At 53.5% G+C, this 20,940-nt stretch overlaps 2 protein-coding genes across 6 annotated transcripts in view; one reads left to right on the top strand and one right to left on the bottom strand.

Annotated features, from left to right (window-relative positions):
- Positions 1-10,317, top strand: part of PLEKHG2 (pleckstrin homology and RhoGEF domain containing G2) — a 16,639-nt gene extending 6,322 nt beyond the window's left edge. For 2 of the 4 annotated variants that reach the window (XM_032248821.1, XM_032248820.1), the window contains exons 8-19: positions 1,119-1,256; positions 1,465-1,665; positions 2,302-2,394; positions 2,485-2,571; positions 4,523-4,556; positions 4,648-4,749; positions 4,847-4,894; positions 4,973-5,011; positions 5,181-5,197; positions 6,795-6,968; positions 7,407-8,316; positions 8,396-10,317. In XM_032248821.1, coding sequence (XP_032104712.1) covers positions 1,119-1,256; positions 1,465-1,665; positions 2,302-2,394; positions 2,485-2,571; positions 4,523-4,556; positions 4,648-4,749; positions 4,847-4,894; positions 4,973-5,011; positions 5,181-5,197; positions 6,795-6,968; positions 7,407-8,316; positions 8,396-9,960 — 3,408 coding nt within the window. In that variant the 3' untranslated portion in view covers positions 9,961-10,317. The remainder of the gene's footprint in view (positions 1-1,118; positions 1,257-1,464; positions 1,666-2,301; positions 2,395-2,484; positions 2,572-4,522; positions 4,557-4,647; positions 4,750-4,846; positions 4,895-4,972; positions 5,012-5,180; positions 5,198-6,794; positions 6,969-7,406; positions 8,317-8,395) is intronic. The other 2 variants (XM_032248823.1, XM_032248822.1) reach the window with 2 other exon arrangements.
- Positions 10,318-16,153: 5,836 nt separating this feature from the next.
- Positions 16,154-18,026, bottom strand: RPS16 (ribosomal protein S16). 2 transcript variants are annotated; one of them, XM_032248819.1, is made up of 5 exons: positions 17,859-18,026; positions 17,618-17,719; positions 16,611-16,707; positions 16,468-16,515; positions 16,154-16,365 (listed from the first exon to the last, which is right to left on the bottom strand). In XM_032248819.1, the coding sequence occupies exons 1-5, from the start codon at positions 17,904-17,906 to the stop codon at positions 16,220-16,222; spliced, it is 441 nt and encodes a 146-aa protein (XP_032104710.1). In that variant the 5' UTR covers positions 17,907-18,026; the 3' UTR covers positions 16,154-16,219. The 2 variants fall into 2 exon arrangements, with proteins under 2 accessions (XP_032104710.1, XP_032104709.1); XM_032248818.1 differs by having other exon boundaries at positions 16,468-16,707.
- Between the last annotated feature and the right edge of the window lie 2,914 nt (positions 18,027-20,940).

The raw sequence follows: 20,940 nt of genomic DNA, 5'->3' as shown, positions 1-20,940 counted from the left end.
GAGGGAAAGTCCCTAACCCCGGGGGGGGCGGGGGGGGGGGGCCCACGTCCCCCCACCTCCCCCCAAGCCTGGGTAACAAAACCAACCACTCCGTCAAAAAAAAAAAAAAAAAAAAAAAAAATTTCAAAATTAGCCTGGCACAGCGGCTTACAACAGCAGTCCCAGCTACTCGGAGGCCGAGGTGGGAGGATTGTTTGAGCCCAGGAGTTGGAGGCTGTGGTGAGATGTGATTGTGCCACTGCACTCCAGTCTGGGACGGAGCAAGGCCCTGTCTCCAAAAAAAGTAAAATAAAAAGGAAAGAAAGCCGGGCGCGGTGGCTCACACCTGTAATCCCAGCACTTTGGGAGGCCGAGGCGGGTGGATCACAAGGTCAAGAGATCGAGACCATCCTGGTCAACATAGTGAAACCCCGTCTCTACTAAAAATACAAAAAATCAGCTGGGCATGGTGGCACGTGCCTGTAATCCCAGCTTCTCAGGAGGCTGAGGCAGGAGAATTGCCTGAACCCAGGAGGCGGAGGCTGCAGTGAGCCGAGATTGAGCCATTGCACTCCAGCCTGGGTAACAAGAGCGAAACTCTGTCTCAAAAAAAAAAGGAAAGAAAGTGGACCAGTGTTTGGTGTAGGGTCTTGCTGGCAGTGGCGCCTGGCACCAGATTATTCTACTTCCTGTCTCTGCTTGTTTGTCTTTCTCCATCTCTGCCCCTACCTATTTTTTTTTTTTTTTTTTTTTGCGAGAGAGTTTCGCCCTTTTTGCCCAGGCTGGAGTGCAATGGCATAATCTCAGCTCACTGCAACCTCCACCTCCCTGGTTCAAACAACTCTCCAGTCTCAGCCTCCCGAGTAGCTGGGATTACAGGCTCCCACCCCCATGCCCAGCCTTTTTTTTAAAATTATTTTTAGTAGAGACGGGGTTTCACCATGTTGGCCAGGCTGGTCTCAAATTCCTGGCCTCGGGTGATCCGTCTGCCTCAGCCTCCCAGAGTGCTGGGATTACAGGCGCGAGCTGCCGCACCCGGCCTTCGCCCCACCTTTACAGTGCTCCATCTCCTGTTACTCTCATTCTCTTTCTCTTTCTCTGTTTTTCTCATCCGTGCGTACCTGGTGGCTGCCTGGCAGGAACTAGGGAAACACTGGGCAGAGGGCCCAGGGGCCGGGGGCCGAGAGATGGTGGAGGAAGCTATCGTGTCTATGACAGCAGTTGCCTGGTACATCAACGACATGAAGCGCAAACAGGAGCACGCGGCGCGTCTCCAGGTGGCCCCAGGGTGGGCTGGGCTGACTGGAAGAGGGAGTGAGCAAGGGGGTTTTGGGGGTGGGTGGGGGGATCAGTGCCTCAAAGGTAGCCTTGGAGGGTTGGCTGGGACACAGCATGGCCCTGTTGCTAACCCCCCTGTTTTGGTGTGTGTGTGGCACCTACCTATGCTCGTCTCTGTGCCTGGCGCACCTGGCGGGGTCCTGGCAGGAAGTGCAGCGGCGACTGGGTGGCTGGACTGGCCCGGAGCTGAGTGCTTTTGGGGAGCTGGTGCTGGAGGGCTCATTCCGAGGAGGTGGAGGGGGTGGCCCCCGGCTACGAGGGGGTGAGCGGCTGCTCTTCCTGTTCTCTCGGATGCTGCTGGTGGCCAAGCGCAGGGGGCTGGAGTACACCTACAAAGGCCACATCTTTGTGAGTTTCGGGATGGGGTGGGGCTAGAACACTACCTACAAAGTATATCCCACATACTTGTACCCGTGTGCCCAACAGGGTGGGCCAGGGGACCCTGCTACATTTTCTTGTGTTTGAGAATGGAATCCAAGGGAGGCTTGCTTTCTAGTGTATAGAATGAAAGCTGCCCCACTTAAGAAAAAAAGGAAGAAGGCTGGGCGTAGTGGCTCACACCTGTAATCCCAGCACTTTGGGAGGCCAAGGTGTGTGGATCACTTGAGGTCAGGAGTTTGAGACCAACATAACCAACATGTTGAAACCCCATCTCTACTAAAAATACAAAAATTAGCCAAGTATGGTGGCCAGTGCCTGTAATTCCAGCTACTGGGGAGGCTGAGGCAGAAGAATTGCTTGAACCTGGGAGGCAGAGGTTGCATTGAGCTGAGATCGCGCCACTGCACTCCAGCCTGTGCAACCGAGTGTGACTATGTCTCAAAAAAAAATAAGCAAACAAAAGGGAGAGGAAACCCACCACACAGCCTTGTGGGACACATCTTCCCAGGGAGTAGGATCCAGATACGCATCCAAGGCTATCTGTACAAGGGGAATCGCTGAGCCCAAGGTCTCTGAGCTTGCTGCCCCTCTCTTTCCTTCCAGTGCTGCAATCTGAGTGTGAGCGAGAGTCCCCGAGACCCTCTGGGATTCAAGGTGTCTGATCTGACCATTCCCAAGCACAGACACCTGCTCCAGGTGAGCACGTAGTGAGGCCGGCCTGGTAGGGATACTCCCAGCCTTAAGACCTCACACCTGGCCCCTGACTCTACTCCATCCTGCCCCCAGGCCAAGAACCAAGAAGAGAAGAGGCTGTGGATTCACTGTCTCCAGCGCCTCTTCTTTGAGAACCACCCCGCCTCCATCCCTGCCAAGGTACAGCTCCTGCCACAGCCGGGGGCCCTCTGAGTTGCTGGAGATACCCTCCCCCAATAGTGCTAGGAGACCCCCCACCCAGCCAATGCCAGAGCAGTCTCTTATAATGTGATCACTAAAAGTGCAGAATTCCAGCCGGGCGCGGTGGCTCATGCCTGTAATCCAGCACTTTGGGAGGCCGAGCCAGGTGGAGCACCTGAGGTCAGCAGTTCTAGACCAGCCTGACCAACATGGAGAAACCCCGTCTCTACTAAAAATGCAAAATTAGCTAGGTATGGTGGTGCATGCCTGTAATCTTCGCTACTTGGGAGGCTGAGGCAGGAAAATCGCTTGAACCTGGGAGGCAGAGGTTGTGGTGAGCCAAGATCACACTGCTGCACTTCAGCTGGGGCAGCAACAGTGAAACTCTGTCTCAAAAAACAAAAAAAAAAGTGCAGAATTCCTGCTTCTTGGATTTGAATCTAAGCTCTACCATGTCCCTGCTTTCTGACCACGGGCAAGTAACTTAACCTCTCTGAGCCTTAATTTCTCACCTAGAGGAATGATAGCACCTTCATCCTAGGGTTGTGGTGATGATTCACGGTCCCCAGCCACATCATGGGCCTGACCAGTAGGAGCACCCATCAGTTTGGCTGTGGTGGCTCATGTCTATAATCCCAGTGCTTCGAGGGGGTGATGCGGGAGGATCACTTGAGCCCAGGAGTTTGAAACCAGCTTGGGTAACATAGTGAGACCCTGTCTCTAAAAAACATTTTTAAATTAGCTGGGGCGGGGCGTGGCGGCTCACACCTGTAATCTCAGCACTTCAGGAGGCTGAGGCTGATGGATCACCTGAGGTCAGCAGTTCGAGACCAGCCTGGCCAACATGGTGAAACCCCATCTCTACTAAAAACACAAAAAATTAGCCGAGGATGGTAGCCAGCATCTGTAATCCCAGCTATTCAGGAGGCTGAGGCAGGAGAATCGCTTGAACCCGGGAGACGGAGGCTCCAGTGAGCCGAGTCCCGCCTTTGCAGCCTTTGCACTCTAGCCTTGGCAACGAGAGCAAAAACTCCATTTGACGGCCGGGCACGGTGGCTCACGCCTGTAATCCCAGCACTTTGGGAGGCTGAGGCGGGTGGATCACGAGGTCAAGAGATCGAGACCATCCTGGTCAACATGGTGAAACCCCGTCTCTACTAAAAAAACTACAAAAAATTCAGCTGGGCATGGTGGCGCGTGCCTGTAATCCCAGCTACTCAGGAGGCTGAGGCAGGAGAATTGCCTGAACCCAGGAGGCGGAGGTTGCGGTGAGCCGAGATCGCGCCATTGCACTCCAGCCTGGGTAACAAGAGCGAAACTCCGTCTCAAAAAAAAAAAAAAAAAAAACTCCATCTCCATTTGAAAAAAAAAAAAAATTAGCCGGACGCATGTCTGTAGTCCCAGCTACTAAGGAGGCCGAGGTGGTAGGATCGCTTGAGCCCAGGAGTTCTGGGCTGTAGTGCGCTATGCCGGTCGGGTGTCCGCACTAAGTTCAGCATCAATATGGTGACCTCCCGGGAGCGGGGGACCATCAGGTTGCCTAAGGAGGGGTAAACCAGCCCAGGTCGGAAACAGAGCAGGTCAAAACTCCCGTGCTGATCAGTAGTGGGGATCGCACCTGTGAATAACCACTGCACTCCAGCCTGGGCAACATAGCAAGACCCTGTCTCTTAAAAAAAAAAAAAAATTAGTTGGATTTGGGGTTACACATCTGAAATCCCAGCTACTCAGGAGGGTGAGGTAGGAGGATCACTTGAACCCAGGAAGTGGAGGCTGCATGAGCTACGATTACACCGCTGCACTCCAACCTGGCTGATGGATTGAGATCTACAAAAAAGAAAAAGCACCCATTAATGGACATGATACGGTGCTTAAAGCATCTTCCCTGTGGTGACCAACCCATCTCAGCCCTCATCTTCCTGTCTTTCAGGCAAAGCAAGTTCTCCTTGAAAACAGCCTACACTGTGAGTTGGGGCCTTGGGTTGGGAGGGTGTGGAAGTAGAGGAATTACTTGCAAGAAAAAGTTGGCTGTTAGCCCCAAAACTCTCCTCACAGGTGCCCCCAAAAGTAAGCCTTCCCCAGAGCCCCTGACACCCCCACTTGGGTCTCCTCGACCTCGAGATGCTAGAAGTTTCACCCCTGGACGAAGGAATACAGGTAAAAGAGGTGGATCCCCAAGTCCCGGCCCTTAGCCCCCACTTCCCTAGGACCTCAGAGCTGGGCTCACACAGGGCTCTGGCCCTCCCTCCCACAGCTTCATCTCCTGGGCCCTCTGTGATTCGCCGAGGCCGCAGGCAGTCTGGTGAGCACTCACCCCTAAAGGTGATCCAGGCATCAGGGTGGGACCTGGACTCCTGACATCACTGTGTCCTCCCCGCAGAGCCGGTGAAGGATGCTTATGTCATGTTCCCACAGAACGGTCAGTGACTGCCCCGGCTCAGCCTGCTCCATCCCTGTCTGTCTCCTGGCGGGATACCTGGGGTGGGTGGGGGAAGGGTGGTCGCTTCACCTCATCAGTTACGGGGGATCACTCTTTTTCCCTTACCATCTCACTAATGCTTTTCTCTCTCTCATCTCTCCATCCTCAGCTAAGCCTGGATTCAAGGTAAGAGATACCTTGAAATAGGGTCTGGGCACCTTGACTTCAGAGTCTGATAGAGAAGGGAACTTGAGGTCCAAAATCCTGGGTCTGAATGAGAAGGGGACTGGGGCCAGACAGCTCATGCCTGTGATCTCATTACTTTGGGAGGTCAAGGCAGGAGGATTGCTTGAGCCCAGGACTTTCAGACCAGCCTGGGCAACATGGCAAAACCCCATCTCTTTTTTTTTTTTTTTTTTTTTGAGACGGAGTTTCACTCTTGTTACCCAGGCTGGGAGTGCAATGGCGCGATCTCGGCTCACCGCAGCCTCCGCCTCCTGGGTTCAGGCAATTCTCCTGCCTCAGCCTCCTGAGTAGCTGGGATTACAGGCACGCGCCACCATGCCCAGCTAATTTTTTGTATTTTTTTAGTAGAGACGGGGTTTCACCATGTTGACCAGGATGGTCTCGATCTCTTGACCTCGTGATCCCGCCTCGGCCTCCCAAAGTGCTGGGATTACAGGCGTGAGCCACTGCGCCCGGCCGCAAAACCCCATCTCTATAAAAAGTACAAAAAAATGGCCAGGCACAGTCGCTCAGGCCTGTAATCCCAGCACTTGGGAGGCCCCGAGGCAGGCGGATCACTTGAGGTCAGGAGTTTGCAACCAGCCTGGCCAACATGGAGAAACCCCATCTCTACTAAAAATACAAAAACTAACTGCATATTGTAGCAGGTGCCTGTAATCCCAGTTACTCGGGAGGCTGAGGCAGGAAAATCTTCTGTACGGGAGACAGAAGTTGCAGTAAACAGAGATGGTGCCACTGCACTCCAGGCTGGGTGACAGAGCAAGACTTAGTCTCTCTCTCTCTCTCTCTGTCTCTCTCTCTCTCACACACACACACACACACACACACACACACACACACACAGAAGGGGATTGGGACCTGGGGTGCGGTGGGTCACCCCTGTAATCCCAGAAGTTTGGGGGTCCAAGGTGGGTGGATCATGAGGTCAGAAGTTGAAGACCAGCCTGACCAAGATGGTGAAACCCCGTCTCTACTAAAAATTAGCCAGGCATGGCCGGGCACGGTGGCTCAAGCCTGTAATCCCAGCACTTTGGGAGGCCGAGGCGGGTGGATCACGAGGTCAAGAGATCGAGGCCATCCTGGTCAACATGGTGAAACCCCGTCTCTACTAAAAATACAAAAAGCATTAGCTGGGCATGGTGGCGCGTGCCTGTAATCCCAGCTACTCAGGAGGTTGAGGCAGGAGAATTGCCTGAACCCAGGAGGCGGAGGTTGCGGTGAGCCGAGGTCGCGCCATTGCACTCCAGCCTGGGTAACAAGAGCGAAACTCCGTCTCCAAAAAAAAAAAAAAAAAAATTAGCCAGGCATGGTAGTGGGCACCTGTAATCCCAGCTACTCTGGAGGCTGAGGCAGAGAATTGCTTGAATCTAGGAGGCGGAAGTTGCAGTGAGCCAAGATTGCGCCACTGCACTCCAGCCTGGGCAACAGAGCAAGACTCCATCTCAAAATAAAAATAAAAAAAGAAGGGGATTGGGGCTTGGGTTCCTCCATGTGAGGGAGGAGTCTCAGCCCTTGCTTCCATTGCTTTCCCTCCCAGCACACTGGCAGCGAAGGGGAGCTCTACCCCTCAGAATCTCAGCCACCAGTTTCAGGCTCTGGACCCCCTGAGGACCTGGAGGATGCTGGGCCCCCAGCACTGGACCCCTGTGGGACCTCAATCACTGAAGAAATCCTGGACCTGCTGAATCAGAGAGGCCTTCGAGATCCAGGGGTGAGCTGGCTATCCCATTCGTGGTGCCCTTGGGCCTCTGGGTTTGGGTGCACAGACCAGGGACCAGGTAGGCCAGCCCATGCTGATACTTTTTTTTTTTTTTTTTTTTTTAATTTGAGATGGAGTTTTGCTCTGTTGCCCAGGCTGGAGTGCAGTGGCATAATCTCAGCTCACTGCAACCTCTGTCTCCCAGGTTCAAGCGATTCTCTTGCCTCAGCCTCCCAAGTAGCTGGGACTACAGGCACCCACCACCACACCCAGCTAATTTTTGTATTTTTAGTAGAGACCGGGTTTCTCCATCTTGGTCAGACTGGTCTCGAACTCCTGACCTCAGGTGATCTGGCTGCCTCAGCCTCCCAAAGTGCTAAGATTATAGGCATGAGCCACTGCGCCCGGCCACCGTGCTGATACATTTGGCCTCCTCTGTGCCCACTATAGCCATCAGCCCATGATATTCCCAAGTTCCCTGGAGACTCCCAGGTGCCTGGTGACAGCGAAAGCCTCACATTCCAAGCCCTGCCCAGCCGGGACTCTTCAGAAGAGGAGGAGGAGGAAGGGCTGGAGATGGATGAACGGGGGACTTCCCCACTCCACGTCCTGGAAGGGCTCGAAAGTTCCAGCGCAGCTGAAATGCCCAACATTCCCGGCCTTACCAAAATTCCTGACGTGCCCAACCTCCCTGAAATTCCCAGCCGCTGTGAAATTCCCGAAGGTCCCTGCCTTCCTAGTCTGTCTGACATTCCCAGTGTTTTTGAGATGCCCTGCCTTCCAGCCATACCTAGTGTCCCCGACAGCCCCAGTCTTTCCAGCACTCCCGCCCTCCCCTGTGACTCCTGGCTCCAGGGGCCTCTGCAGGAACCAACTGAGGCTCCAGCCACCAGAAGAGGACTGTTCCATGGAAGCAATCCTGGGAAACTGGGAGAGCCCCCCTCAGGATGCAAGGCAGGGCCAGAGGAGGATGAAGAAGGGGTATCATTCCCAGACTTCCAGCCCCAGGATGTCACCCAACATCAGGGATTCCCAGATGAGCTGGCATTCCGCTCTTGCTCAGAAATCCGGAGCGCCTGGCAGGCATTGGAGCAGGGGCAGCTGGCCCGGCCAGGCTTCCCAGAGCCACTGCTGATCCTGGAAGATTCAGATCTGGGTGGAGACGGCGGGAAGGCAGGAGCCCCGAGTTCGGAAAGGACAGCATCGCGAGTGCGAGAGCTGGCCCGGCTTTACAGCGAACGGATCCAGCAGATGCAGCGGGCGGAGACTCGGGCATCAGCCAATGCCCCCCGCCGCCGGCCTCGGGTTCTGGCCCAACCCCAGCCATCCCCTTGCCTGCCCCAGGAGCAGGTGGAGCCAGGTGAGGTTTGGGTACGTGGTTGGCAGAGGTGGTCCCAGCTGGGGTAGTGGTCCTGACTCGATCCTCTTTTTGCATTCAGGGCCCCTGCCCGCCTTTGGACATGTGCTGGTGTGTGAGCTGGCCTTCCCGCTGACGTGTGCCCAGGAGTCTGTCCCCCTGGGCCCTGCTGCCTGGGTTCAGGCTGCCACGCCTTTGTCGAAGCAGGGAGGCAGCCCGCATGGCCAGGTTCTGCAGGTTTCCAGTTCACCTAAGCAAGACCATCAGGGCATCCGCGTTTCAGTTGCTACCCTTTTGCCTGAGCAAGGAGGTTCCCGGCACATCCAGGCTCCAGCTGCCACACCTTTGCCCAAGCAAGAAGTCCCTCCACACCTCCAGGTGCCGGCTCTTACAGCTTTCCCTGATCAAGGCCACCCAGAAATCCAAGTTCCAGCCACCACTCCTTTGCCTGAGCATAGAAGCCACGTGGATATACCAGCTCCATCCACCACCTTTTGTCCTGAGCAGGGACACCATGTGGACATCCACGTCCCCACCACTCCAGCTTTGCCCAAGGAGATTTGTTCTGATTTCACAGTTTCAGCCACCACTCCTGTGCCCAAGCAAGAAGGCCACCTAGACAGCGGGAACCCAACTGATATCCCACTAACAACGCAAGGAGGTTCCAGGGAAGTTCTGGGCCCAGACCCTGTCTGCAGTCAAGACATCCAGCCTTTGCCTTTGTGTGGAAGCAGCCTGGACCACCGGGGCCCAGGGAACACCCCACCACCCTTGCCGTGTGACCCCCCAGACATTCAGACTCCAGGTACCTCACCTTTGCCTGCACGTGGAAGCCACCTGGACTATCAGATCCCAGCCAATGCCCCTTCATCTTTGTTCCAGGACCTCCCAGACACTCGGCTTCCAGCTCCCCCACCTTTGCCCCTGCCACAAGGCCTCACAGACATCTGGGTTCCAGGTATCCCGACTTTGCCCAAGCAGGGAAGCCTCCCAGACAGCCAGGCTCCAGCGCCTACACCTCCACCTAAGGAGCCAAGCCTTACAGACACACAGGTCCAAAAACTTACACCTTTGTTGGAGCAGAAGAGCCTCACAGATGCCCATGTTCCAGCTGCCACCCCTATACCTGAAAGAGGAGGCTCCCAAGACATTCAGGGGCTATTACCCACCCCAGTTCAGACCACCATGGTTTTGTCCAAACCAGGAGGCACCTCAGCCTCTCATGTTGCCAGGTTGGAGTCTTCAGACTTGACCCCACCTCATAGTCCCCCACCGTCCAGCCGTCAGCTCTTGGGCCCCAGCGCAGCTGCCCTCTCCAGATACCTGGCAGCCTCATATATCAGCCAGAGCCTGGCTCGGCGGCAGGGACCCGGGGGAGAGGCCCCCACAGCCTCCCGGGGCTCCTGGTCGTCCTCTGCCCCCACGTCACGGGCATCTTCACCGCCCCCCCAGCCCCAGCCACCACCTCCCCCAGCCAGGCGGCTCAGCTATGCCACGACGGTCAGCATCCACGTGGGCGGGGGTGGGCGGCTGCGGCCAGCCAAGGCCCAGGTCCGTTTGAACCACCCCGCTCTCTTGACCTCCACACAGGAATCTATCGGCCTTCACAGGGCCCAGGGGGCTCCCGATGCCCCCTTCCACCTGTGAGCCAGGATATGAAGCTCCCCCAAAAGCAAGGACTTCAGCCACATGCCACAGACTCTCAGAACTTGACCCAGAAGTCCAGATGCTGAACGCAGGCCTCAAAACTGCTGCAGCTTTTTAGCTCCTGGTATCTGCGTCAGAGAATGGCCCTTCTTGCCTTGATCCACAGGGATGGGAAGGGGATGTCATTAATACTGATTATTTCATGCGATGATGTGTATTTTCCCGTTCTGGAGGTGGTGCGGGATGACAAGACAATGAACGGGAAGGTCTGACACAGAACAAATCAGTGGTTCTGAACACTTGGGGAATCTCAGGCTCCTTTGAGAATTATTAGAAAATGGTCCCAACATAATTCGGCGTGTGATTTCAGTGAGTGTATAAACTGCTTGATGCCCATTCAGGAAAGTCAAGTTAAAAAGCTTTGCTCCGAGTAGACCCCTAGAAACCCATTCCCTTGGCAATTTATGCAGTTCATGTGTCCCAACATCATCCATTCGTCTCACCCACCCTGCCATCTCCCCACCTGTCCATCCAGCCATCTTTCCACCGATGCATGCAGCTATTTATCTGGCCTTCCTCTCCATCTACCCATCGTCCAATCCATCACCTCACCTGTCTGCCTTGCTTATCCAACTGTCTGCCTTATTCACGCATCCATCCCTTTATCATCCTTCCTCCATTTGGCATTTCATCCCTCCATCCATTTATCCATCATCGCACTTAACCATCTTCTCTGTCCATCACTCTCCATTCATCCATCCATCTCTCCCTCCATATTTCCATCTTTGCCCATTCATCCACTCATTTTGTCATCCATACATACCAGCCATCTCAGTCTATCAGTGCACCCAACCCTCCCTCACTGGATTCTTCTGGAACTTGGTATCATGATACTTAAAAGACAATTCCATCCTGACAGGGGAGATCAATTTTGGGGCTCTGGAATAAGTCTGTCCCACATCTGTCTGATTTCCCTTGGCACCCTCCCCACCAATTCCTCATGAATATCCCAATTCTTGTGCCCACTCACATACATCAGATCCCTTCATTCCTCCCCCAAGTTTGCAGCCTGTACAATTTATCCACATGCTCCCTCCCCCAGCAAAATAATTCAGGTCATAGAGACAAAAGGCTTTTATGTGCCATTCTGTCTGCCCCTTGTTCCAGCAGTGGCATGCCCAGTGAGTGGCACGCCCAGTGAGTGGCACAATTTAAGCAGTTTCTTTGGTGATGATATTAGCTGCTTTCATCAAATATCAAATACTTAACCTCTTGTGCTTCGTTCTTTTTTTCTTTCTTTTTTTTTTTTTTTTTTTGAGACAGAGTCTTACTCTGTCTCCCAGGCTGGAGTGCAGTGGCACAATCTCCGTTCACCAAAACTTGCACCTCCTGGGCTCAGGGTTCAAGTGATTCTCCTGTCTCAGCCCCCCAAGTAACTGGGATTACAGGCACCCGCCACCATGCCCAACTAACTTTTATACTTTTAGTAGAAATGGGGTTTCACCATGTTGGCCAGGCTAGTCTCGAACTCCTGACCTCGTGATCCACCCACCTTGGCCTCTCAAAGTGCTGGGATTACAGGCGTAAGCCACCACACCCAGGCACCTCTTGTGCTTTAGCACATTATTTAAACTCCCTTAGGATTCTCTGAAGCACCTTGGTGTCCTGGCTATGAATTCAAGTCCCACCTTTACTTATTTGGTGTGCGCCCTCCCTCTGAGCCAGTTTTCTCATTTATGAAATGAAGACAACAGTACCTGCCTCCTGGGATCATTGAGAAGATTTAGGGAGCATATCCTCCCACTTTCCAAATAGGTTTGAAACCCTGACTTGCTAAGGAGCATCATTCAAAATCACGGGATCTAGTCCCAACCTATTGAATCTGGACCCCAGGGCAGGAGGAGCCTGAGAATCTGATTTTTTTTTTTTTTTTTTTTGAGAAAAGAGTTTCACTCTTTTTTTTTTTTTTTTTTTAAGACGGGGTTTCACCATGTTGGCCAGGCTGGTCTTGAACTCCCGACCTCAGGTGATTTGCCCACCTTGGCCTCCAAAGTGCTTGGATTGCAGGCGTCAGCTGCCACACCCGGCCTTTTTTTTTTTTTTTTTTTTTTTTTTTTTTAAGAGACAGGGTCTCCCTATGTTGCCCAGGCTGGAGTGCAATGGCTATTCACAGGCGTGATCCCACTACTGATCAGCAAGGGAGTTTTGACCTGTTCCATTTCCAACCTGAGCTACTTCACCCCTCCTGAGGCAATCTGGCGGTCCCCCACTCCCGAGAGGTCACCATATTGATGCTGAACTTAGTGCAGACACCCAGTTGGCATAGCCCACAACAGCCCAGAACTCCAGAGCTCAAGAGATCCTCCCACCTCAGCCTCCCGAGTGGCTGGGACTACAGGCACGCGCCACCATGCCCAGTGACAGAGTTTCACGCTTTCACCCAGGCTGAGTGCAGTGGCATGATCTTGGCTCATTGTAACCTCCACCTCGGGTTCAAGCAATTCTCATGCCTCAGCCTCCAGATGTAGCTGAGATTACAGGCGTGCACCACGATGCCCAGCTAATTTTTGTAATTTTAGTAAAGATGGGGTTTTGCCATGTGGGTCAGGCTAGTCTCAGACTCCTGACCTCAAGTGATCTGGCCACCTTGGCCTCCCAAAGTGCTGGGATTACAGGTGTGAGTCATCATTCATTCCTGGCTGGGAATCTGAATTTTTTTTTTTTTTTTGGGATACAGAGTTTAGTTCTTGTCACCCAGGCTGGAGTGCAATGGCATGATCTTGGTTCACTACAACCTCCACCTCCCAGGTTCAAGCAATTCTCCTGCACAGCTTCCTTACAGGTGCCCACCCCCACGCCCAGCTAATTTTTGTATTTTTAGTATAGACGAGATTTCACCATGTTAGCCAGGCTGGTTTGGAACTCCTGACCTCAGGTGATCCACCCACCTTGGCCTCCCAAAGTGCTGGGATTACAGACATGAGCCACCGCGCCCGGCCGAAAATGTTTTTTAATCCTCAGTCTAAAGGTGAGGGAACTGGGCCGGGCGCGGTGGCTCACGCCTGTAATCCCAGCACTTTGGGAGGCCGAGGCGGGTGGATCACGAGGTCAAGAGATCGAGACCATCCTGGTCAACATGGTGAAACCCCATCTCTACTAAAAATACAAAAAATCAGCTGGGCATGGTGGCGCGTGCCTGTAATCCCAGCTACTCAGGAGGCTGAAGCAGGAGAATTGCCTGAACCCAAGAGGCAGAGGTTTCGGTGAGCCGAGATCGCACCATTGCACTCCAGCCTGGGTAACAAGAGCGAAAGCCCGTATATAAAAAAAAAAAGGTGAGGAAACTGAGGCAGGCACAGAGAGGCTAAGGGATTTGCCTAGTCACACGGCTAGGAAGGTACAGCACTGAGACTCAAATCCACACAGCCTGGCTCAAGTCTACTATTAAATTTGCCTGTCCTGGTCAGGCGAAGTGGCTCCACCTGTAATCCCAACACTTTGTGAGGCCGAGGCAGGTGGATCGCTTGAGGTGAGGAATTTGAGACCAGCCTGGCCAACATGGTGAAAACCCATCTCTACTAAAAATACAAAACATAAGCCGGGCATGGTGGCAGGCACCTGTAATCCCAGCTACTCGGGAGGCTGAGCCAGGAGAAGCACTTGAACCTGGAAGGTGGATGTTGCAGTGAGTGGAGATCGCCCACTGCATTCCAGCCTGGGAGATGAGCAAAACTCCATCTCAAAAAAATAAAACAAAATGCATAAATAAAAGTGCGTGTCCTGTGCCAGGTACTGTTCTTGCCAGTGGGGATACAAGAGAGAACACTGCCTTGCCCGCATGAAGCTTGTGGCCTGGTGCTGTGCACGCCCCAGGGATTCTAATTAGCTGAGTACAGTTGCCAGCGCAGGGCCTGGCTCAATAAATGCTAGCTGCTGGCTTCTGCTCACTTACTGTTTATTGACTGGCTACTGTCCGCCAGGGCTGGGGCTGCTTCCCAGGGGCCCCGTGGTGGCGGAGGTGAACTCCTCAGCCTGGAATGATCCACTCCACTGCAGCCTCCCCAAGGTCAGGACCACAGCCGGCGCTCCCCTCCTCCGCCCCAGCTGCACATTCCCAGCTGAAGGAAAGCTCTCGGCCTGGCCTGGGCTCCCAGTGGCGTTGGAATTCCCGGTATTCGAGGAGGCAGGGAGGGAGAAGGGGCTTGTCTACTAAAAGACCAGGAGCTGGGAAGGAGAGGTGAGCCTGCTTTCCTGTCCAGATGTGTCCCAGCTGTGCCTCTTGGAAAGAGCCAGGAGCTTCAATAAGGGGGTCTCTGGGCCCCCTGAGAAAACCATGGGCTCCAGGCCTGCCTCCGCACCTCCTCCTGGTGTCTGTGAATTCCATTCCTCCCTCCCGCCCAACTCCTACTGCTGCTTCGTGGCCCCACCTCTGTCGCCCCCTCAGGAATACCTTTCCTGCCAGCCTACCTTGGTTCTGAGCCCAGTCCTCTACAGAGCTGCAGCTAAACCGGGCTCTGAAAGGACAAGGGTGGTGCCCGATGCCCTCTCCGGGATATTTAGGTTAATGCCAGCTAAACCCAGTTAACCCGAGTTAACTGGCTGCAATGCAAAACTTGGCGAGCTGCAGAACATTATTTTGCCACTAGGGTAGCTTTCCCATCCTGTGTCACCAACGTCACAGGGATGTGGATACCAACGACCACCTACTAGATGCTCAGTGAACCCACTCCCTTTTTTTTTTGGAGGAGTCTTGCTCTGTCACCCTGGCTGGAGTGCAGTGGGACGATCTCGGCTCAGTGAAACCTCTGCCTCTGGGGTTTGAGCAATTCTGCTGTCTCAGCCTCCTGAGTAGCTGGCACCATAGGCACATACCACCACACTCAGCTAATTTTTGTATTTTTAGTAGAGAGATGGGGTTTCACCATATTGGTCAGGCTGGTCTCGAATTCCTGACCTCAGGTGGTTCACCCACCTCGGCCTCCCAAAGTGCTGGGATTACAGGCCTGAGCCACCGGGACCGGCCCCATCCTCAGCATTTAAGAGGTCTTCCCTATTGGCTGTAGGGAACTAGGAATCACTGCATTCCTCAATTAAGTTCACTAGCTTCATGAGTTATTAGCCACCCCACAAGCCCTCACTTAACGTCATCAATAGGTTCTTGGAAACTGTGACCTTAAGGGAAAGGACGCATACGGAAACCAATATTTAAACAATGTTAAGGACTGTTATTCCAGCATCTGCTTGTTTTGCTTAAGTCCGTTTCCAAGCACCCATACAAGATGCTGAGGATGCACTGTGCTTGGAAGCCCAACTCCTCCTCCAGCATGGGCAGCAACCCTCGCCTCATCTGTGACTCCTTGGGAGGGGGAAGAGGGCTGTGGTCACCCAGGGCCCCAAGATGAGCACATGGCCCAGCACAGGTGTTCAAAGGAAGCAAATGAGCAAGTTGAGGCAATAGGCACCTGAAAACTCACTAGAGACATGGCCTCTCTGGCTACTCTTCTACCAGCCAGCAGACCCCGGTCCCCATGGCAAAAGCCCATCTCTACTAAAAATACAGTATTAGCCTGGCATGGTGGTGGGCACCTATAATCCCAGCTACTTGGGAGACTGAGGCAGGAGAATCATTTGGACCAGGGAGGTGGAGGTAGCAGTGAGCAGAGATCGCACCATTGCACTCCAGCCTGGGTGACAGTGCAAGACTGTCTCCAGAAAAACAAAAACCAAACCTGGAGTCACAGCTGAGGCAGGAAGATCCTTTGAGCCCAGGAATTCAAGGCCGTTAGTGACTGTACCTCTGCACTGTAGCCTGGGGTAAAGAATGAGACCCTGTTTCATCATAAAGATTTATCTTACACATTTCCTGTTCTTTCCCAATATGCCATTATGACACAGTAAATGGATTGAAAAAATAGACACCCATATGGGTGATATATGGGAATGACCCATATATCCACCAAAGCCTATAGCCACCAGTGGCCCCAAACCACTGCCACCTCAGCTGTGTCTGCATACTGGACTCTCTACTGGAGGTGTAGAGACAGAGACCCCCTACCTTCTGCCTCACCCATCCACACCAAGCCCAGTGTGACCACTTCTGGGTAGGGTTAAAATCCAGGCTGGCAGTAAGTCGAGAGTGTTTTCTGCATTCTGTCTGGTTAAACATGCACTACCAACATAAAGCCACAGGCAGTTCTTGAAACAGTAAAATCCCTCAAGAACTTTATTATACAGGTGAACTTTGATCATCAGGATGCACTTATCGGTAAGATTTCTGGTAGCGAGCACGGGCACCAGGGCCTCCAAACTTTTTGGATTCACAGCGCCGGGGATCAGCTACCAGCAGGGTCCGGTCGTACTGGATGAGGATGTCTTTGATCTCCTTCTTGGAAGCTTCATCCACATCTAGAGAGAACAGTAGGGATGATGAAGGTTTAGATAAGCAGAGTCCTTGACTTGATCCCTACATACCCACCCACCTCATGGGAAGGACCCATGCTCACTCACATTTCTGGTAATAGGCCACCAGGGCTTTGGAGATGGACTGACGGATAGCTGTGAGGAAGACACAAAATTAAAGGGTATGGGAGCTTTCTGAAGGCCTCCCTCCCAGAGCCACCTCCCTCCTGCGCCCAGTTCATAGGACTCACCATAAATCTGGGCCACGTGACCACCACCCTTCACACGGACCCGGATATCCACACCAGCAAATCGCTCCTTGCCGAGAAGCAGAACTGGCTCCAGCAACTAAAGGCACAGGAGGAATGAATTTAAGTTACATGCTGCGCAGCTCAGCCATCTCACTGGGCTTCCCCTTGCTTCTGTGGCTTCTGCCACCACTGGCATCAAAGTAATCCTAGAGGATGGGGATCAGGCTGTCACTGCAAGCCCCTCTACAGAGTCAGAGAAGGGAAAAGTAGCAGAGGAACCCCTTTCATAAGCAAGCATTTAAACAAGCCCAAATTTGGCCGGGCGCAGTGGCTCACGCCTGTAATCCCAACACTTTGAGAGGCTGAGGCGGGTGGATAACCTGAGGCCAAGAGCTCTAGACCAGCCTGGCCAACATAGTGAAACCCCATCTCTGCTAAAAACACAAAAATTAGCCGGGTGTGGTGGTGTGCACCCGTACTTCCAGCTACCAGGGAGGTCGGGGCAGGAGAATTGCTTGAACCCAGGAGGTGGAAGTTACAGTGAGCCGAGAGCGCGCCATTGCACTCCAGCCATTGCCCTCCAGCCTGGGCGACAGAGCGAAACTCCGTCTCAAAAAAACAAATGAAATTCAAGCTATTTTAGTACATACTGAGCACTTACAATGTCTAAACCCTGCTTTAGACATTTGGGATTTATCAGAATCAAAACATTGATCCTTATGAAAATAAAACTAAGAAGCCGATGTCCCCCCACCCTTTAGGTGCACCCCAGTTCGGTGATCTTCCAAACATCCCAGTTTTCAAGGCAAACCCTTAACCTTCAACCTCCCCATCTCAGCTTTTACATCTTCTGAACCAAAGCCCAGCTCTATTACCAAATACCCCACTTTTCTACACCCAACACAGCTTCAACATCCCATTGTTAATACCAGCCCTCAGTTTTCAACAGCTCCATCTCGTCTCCAAGACTCCTCCCTCCACTCAACGCCCGTGCCTGATCCCAGCACCTTGTATTGGAGGGTACGCGGCTCGATCATCTCCAGGGGCCGCCCGTTCACCTTGATGAGGCCATTGCCGCGTTTGCAGTGCGCAACAGCTGTAGCTGTCTTCTGTGAAACACAAGAGAAAGCGAGGCCGCGTGAGCTCGGACTCCAGCTCCCATGTTCCCCCTTAGCTTCCTGCCCACCGGCCTCTCCCAGACCCCGGCCTTCTCCTTTCCCTCCCCTTCCCATCCGACGTCTGGCTCACCTTGCGTCCGAAGACCTGCACGGACTGCAGCGGACCCTTGGACGGCATGGCTGTGAACGTGGACTAGAGAACCTCACCGCGCGGCGCCGCAACCGGAAAAGGAAAGCTCGGGGCCACCCTGGCCGGTTTTCAGGGTCTGCGCAGGCGCCTGGAGCGCTGTGTCGCGACGAGAGAGAGCTTTACGGCTTGTGTTGCGGCTAAGAGGCGAGGCGTCTAATCTGCGGTGGGAAGGCACTTAGGCGCTGAGGGGGCGGGCCCTGTGAGGCTGAAAGGACAAGTCCTGTGGGCGAAAGAGGCGGGCCTTGGGAGGGTCGTGTGTGGACTGAGGGGAACGCTGAGGGAATGCGCTTCGCGTCCTCTGCAGTCGGGGATTGCCGCAGCTCTCCTTTGCGTTCTGGTCCTTTAATAATCTCCCTTCGTCCCTTCTGTACATCAGTTCCCACCCTCCCACCACCTGTACTCTTTCTCTCTTCTGGGCTCCCTCCTCCCCGAATCCCCCGCCATCAGAATCTTCCCTCTGGAATCTACCCTAAGGAATCTGGCTGGATTCTCAGACAGGATTCCCAGAATCCTGTCCTCCCTAGAATCCCTCTCCTTCGAGATCCTCTTCCAGAATCCTTTCCCCCTCAGGGCCTCTCCCCCCAGAATCTCCCTTTCACCAAAATTTCTGTCCTTTCACGCTCCTCTTCCCAGAATGCTCTTCCCATAATCCTCTCAGAAGGCCACCCCAAATGCCCCTCTTCAGAGCCCTCAGCTTAGACCCCCCCCTTTTCCTTGAATCTCCCTCCACTCGGTCCTCGTCCCCTCAGTCACCCTTCCCAGAATCTTCCTCTTGTCAGGACCCAGTACCTCTGGAATCTCCCTCCTTCAGAATCTCCCTTCCCGGCAAATGCCCCTTTCCCAGAACACCCCGCCCCGCAAATCCACAAAATCTCTCTCAGAGACCAATCCCTCAAAATCTGCCTTTCTCCTGAATTTATTTCCCTTCCAAGACTCCTCTCTCCAGCAATTGCCTCCCCTGGAGTTTTCCTCTCCTTAGAATTCCCCTCTCCTCATAGACCCTACCCCAAGAATTCACCTCTTCCAGGTCCCCACCCTAGAATCTCTTTTTTTCTTGAGATGGAGTCACCCTCCGTCTCCCAGGCTGGAGTGCAGTGGCATGATCTCTGCTCACTGCAACCTCTGCCTCCCGGGTTCAAGCAATTCTCCTGCCTCAGCCTCCCAAGTAGGTGGGATCACAGGCATGCACCACCACACCCAGCTAATTTTTGTATTTTTATTTTTTTAATTTTTATATTTTTAGTAGAGACAAGGTTTCATCATGTTGGCTAGATTGGTCTCGAACTCCTGACCTCAAGTCATCCACTTGCTTCAGCCTCTCAAAGTGCTGGGATTACAGGCATGAGCCACCATACCTGGCCCCTAGACTCTCTTTCTCTAGAATTTCCCAGTCATCTCTTTCTGTTCCCCCAAGTCACCCTCCACTAGGCCTCCTCCCCGCAGAATTCTCCATTCCCAGCCCCACAACCCCATCTGAGGAACCCCAGGATTGGGATGTCCCCCGGCTCCCCAGCAGATGTCCCTGCCTCTTTCTTCACCAGGAGTCTCCCCAGTCAAGAGGGTCCTCTCTCAGGGCCAGAGGGAGCCCACAGTTGCCTCAGTTTCTCTAGCAGTACAGGGTCACCTTGCCAAAGAGGGTGGAGACAGGGAGACACTGGAGTGCAGGTCTGGGGCCAGATGGAACATCCAGCCCAGAGTCCCGCTCTAAAAGGGTGAGCGGGAGAGGCTGTGGGGAGGGAGGGAGGAAGAGAGGCTGACCCAGAGGGACACAGAGACGTAGCCCAGAGAAATGTAGGCACATGTGGAGGACAGAGAGATGAAGGGGCCAAGAGAGAAGAGGAGGAGAAAAGGAAGAGACCGGGACAGTCAAGAGACAGACCCCATAAACATGCCCAGTGACAGATTTAGAGGAAGAGAGACCAACCCTCAGACAAAAAAGGAAACACAAGCACGAAGTTTCCAAAATACTTGAGACAGAGGCCAGGTACAGTGGCTCATGCCTGTAATCCCAGCACTTTGGGAGGCCAAGGTGAGAGGATCACTTTAGTCCAGGATTTGAGACCAGCCTGGCCAACATGGTGAAACCTTGTCTCTAGTAAGAATACAAAAATTAGCCGGGCATGGTGGCAGGTGCCTGTAATCCCAGCTACACGGGAGGCTGAGGCAGGAGAATTGCTTGATCCCAGGAGGATTACAGGAGTGAGCCACCACGCCCAGCCTAACCTGTACCACCTTTGGGCCTGTTGGACAGGGGAGTTCAGGTTCTCCAGTCTCTTCAGGTTGAGCTTCACACACTTGCTTAGTCGCCTATCTTCTGTAAGCTTGGGAGTCAGGGAGTCCTCTGACCTTAGGCCTCCTGACTGGGGTCACCATCTTTCCCCAGCCTTTATGGACACACTCCCTGAATTATCTATGGCTTGAGTGGAGCAAGCAGGGGATGGGATGGGGATGGAGGAGAGTTCCCCTCATCCACTTCAGCCTTCCAGTCTGCTTCCCCTTCCTGTACCTTTCGTTTCCAGAACCCCAGGCTAAGCACCAGAGAAGGCCTGGGAATAAGCAAGGTGTCTATGTTGCCTCTGTGGATCATCCTCCTGCTTGTGCAGCCCTGGAAGGGCCTAGGAATGCCCTTCTTTGTGGACCTTGTGAACATACTAGTGAGTGGGGAGTGGAGCCAGCAGACGGGGGTGGGCCAATTGATGGGGCATGATAGGGGATGTGTTTGAGGAAGGGTCAGCCTCTTTCCCTTCAAGATCTGATTCTCCTCCTTACCCCTGATTTGTAGGGAAACAAGAATGGGCACTTTCTACACCCCAAATGATCTCTTGGTGAGTACTGAATTTGCTTCTTTCTGCAGCTGGAGGTTTAGAGAGAATTTAATGGTCTCCATGTGGGTGGGTAGCTGTGTGACCACATGAATATGTTGCAGGAAAGAGGTAGTGGGACTGGCTCCTGACCCAGCCCCCAGCCCTTGACAGATATATTATGCTCACTGCTGTCTCTAATACCTTAAGAATAAGGACAG

Source organism: Sapajus apella, unplaced genomic scaffold, assembly GCF_009761245.1.
Source record: "Sapajus apella isolate SASKATOON/1434 unplaced genomic scaffold, GSC_monkey_1.0 scaffold68, whole genome shotgun sequence".
NCBI lineage: Eukaryota > Metazoa > Chordata > Mammalia > Primates > Cebidae > Sapajus > Sapajus apella.
The sequence above is the reverse complement of the archived record's forward strand: the minus strand, read 5'-3'. Positions and strand labels throughout refer to the sequence as shown.

Coding starts and splice junctions, on each gene's coding strand:
- RPS16 (XM_032248818.1), bottom strand. CDS start 17,906: ATGCCGTCCAAGGGTCCGCTGCAGTCCGTGCAGGTCTTCGGACGCAAG. Junction 16,708..17,617: donor CGCGTACCCTCCAATACAAG/GTGCTGGGATCA, acceptor CTGTGCCTTTAG/TTGCTGGAGCCAGTTCTGCT. Junction 16,366..16,467: donor GGTGGCCTATTACCAGAAAT/GTGAGTGAGCAT, acceptor TGTTCTCTCTAG/ATGTGGATGAAGCTTCCAAG.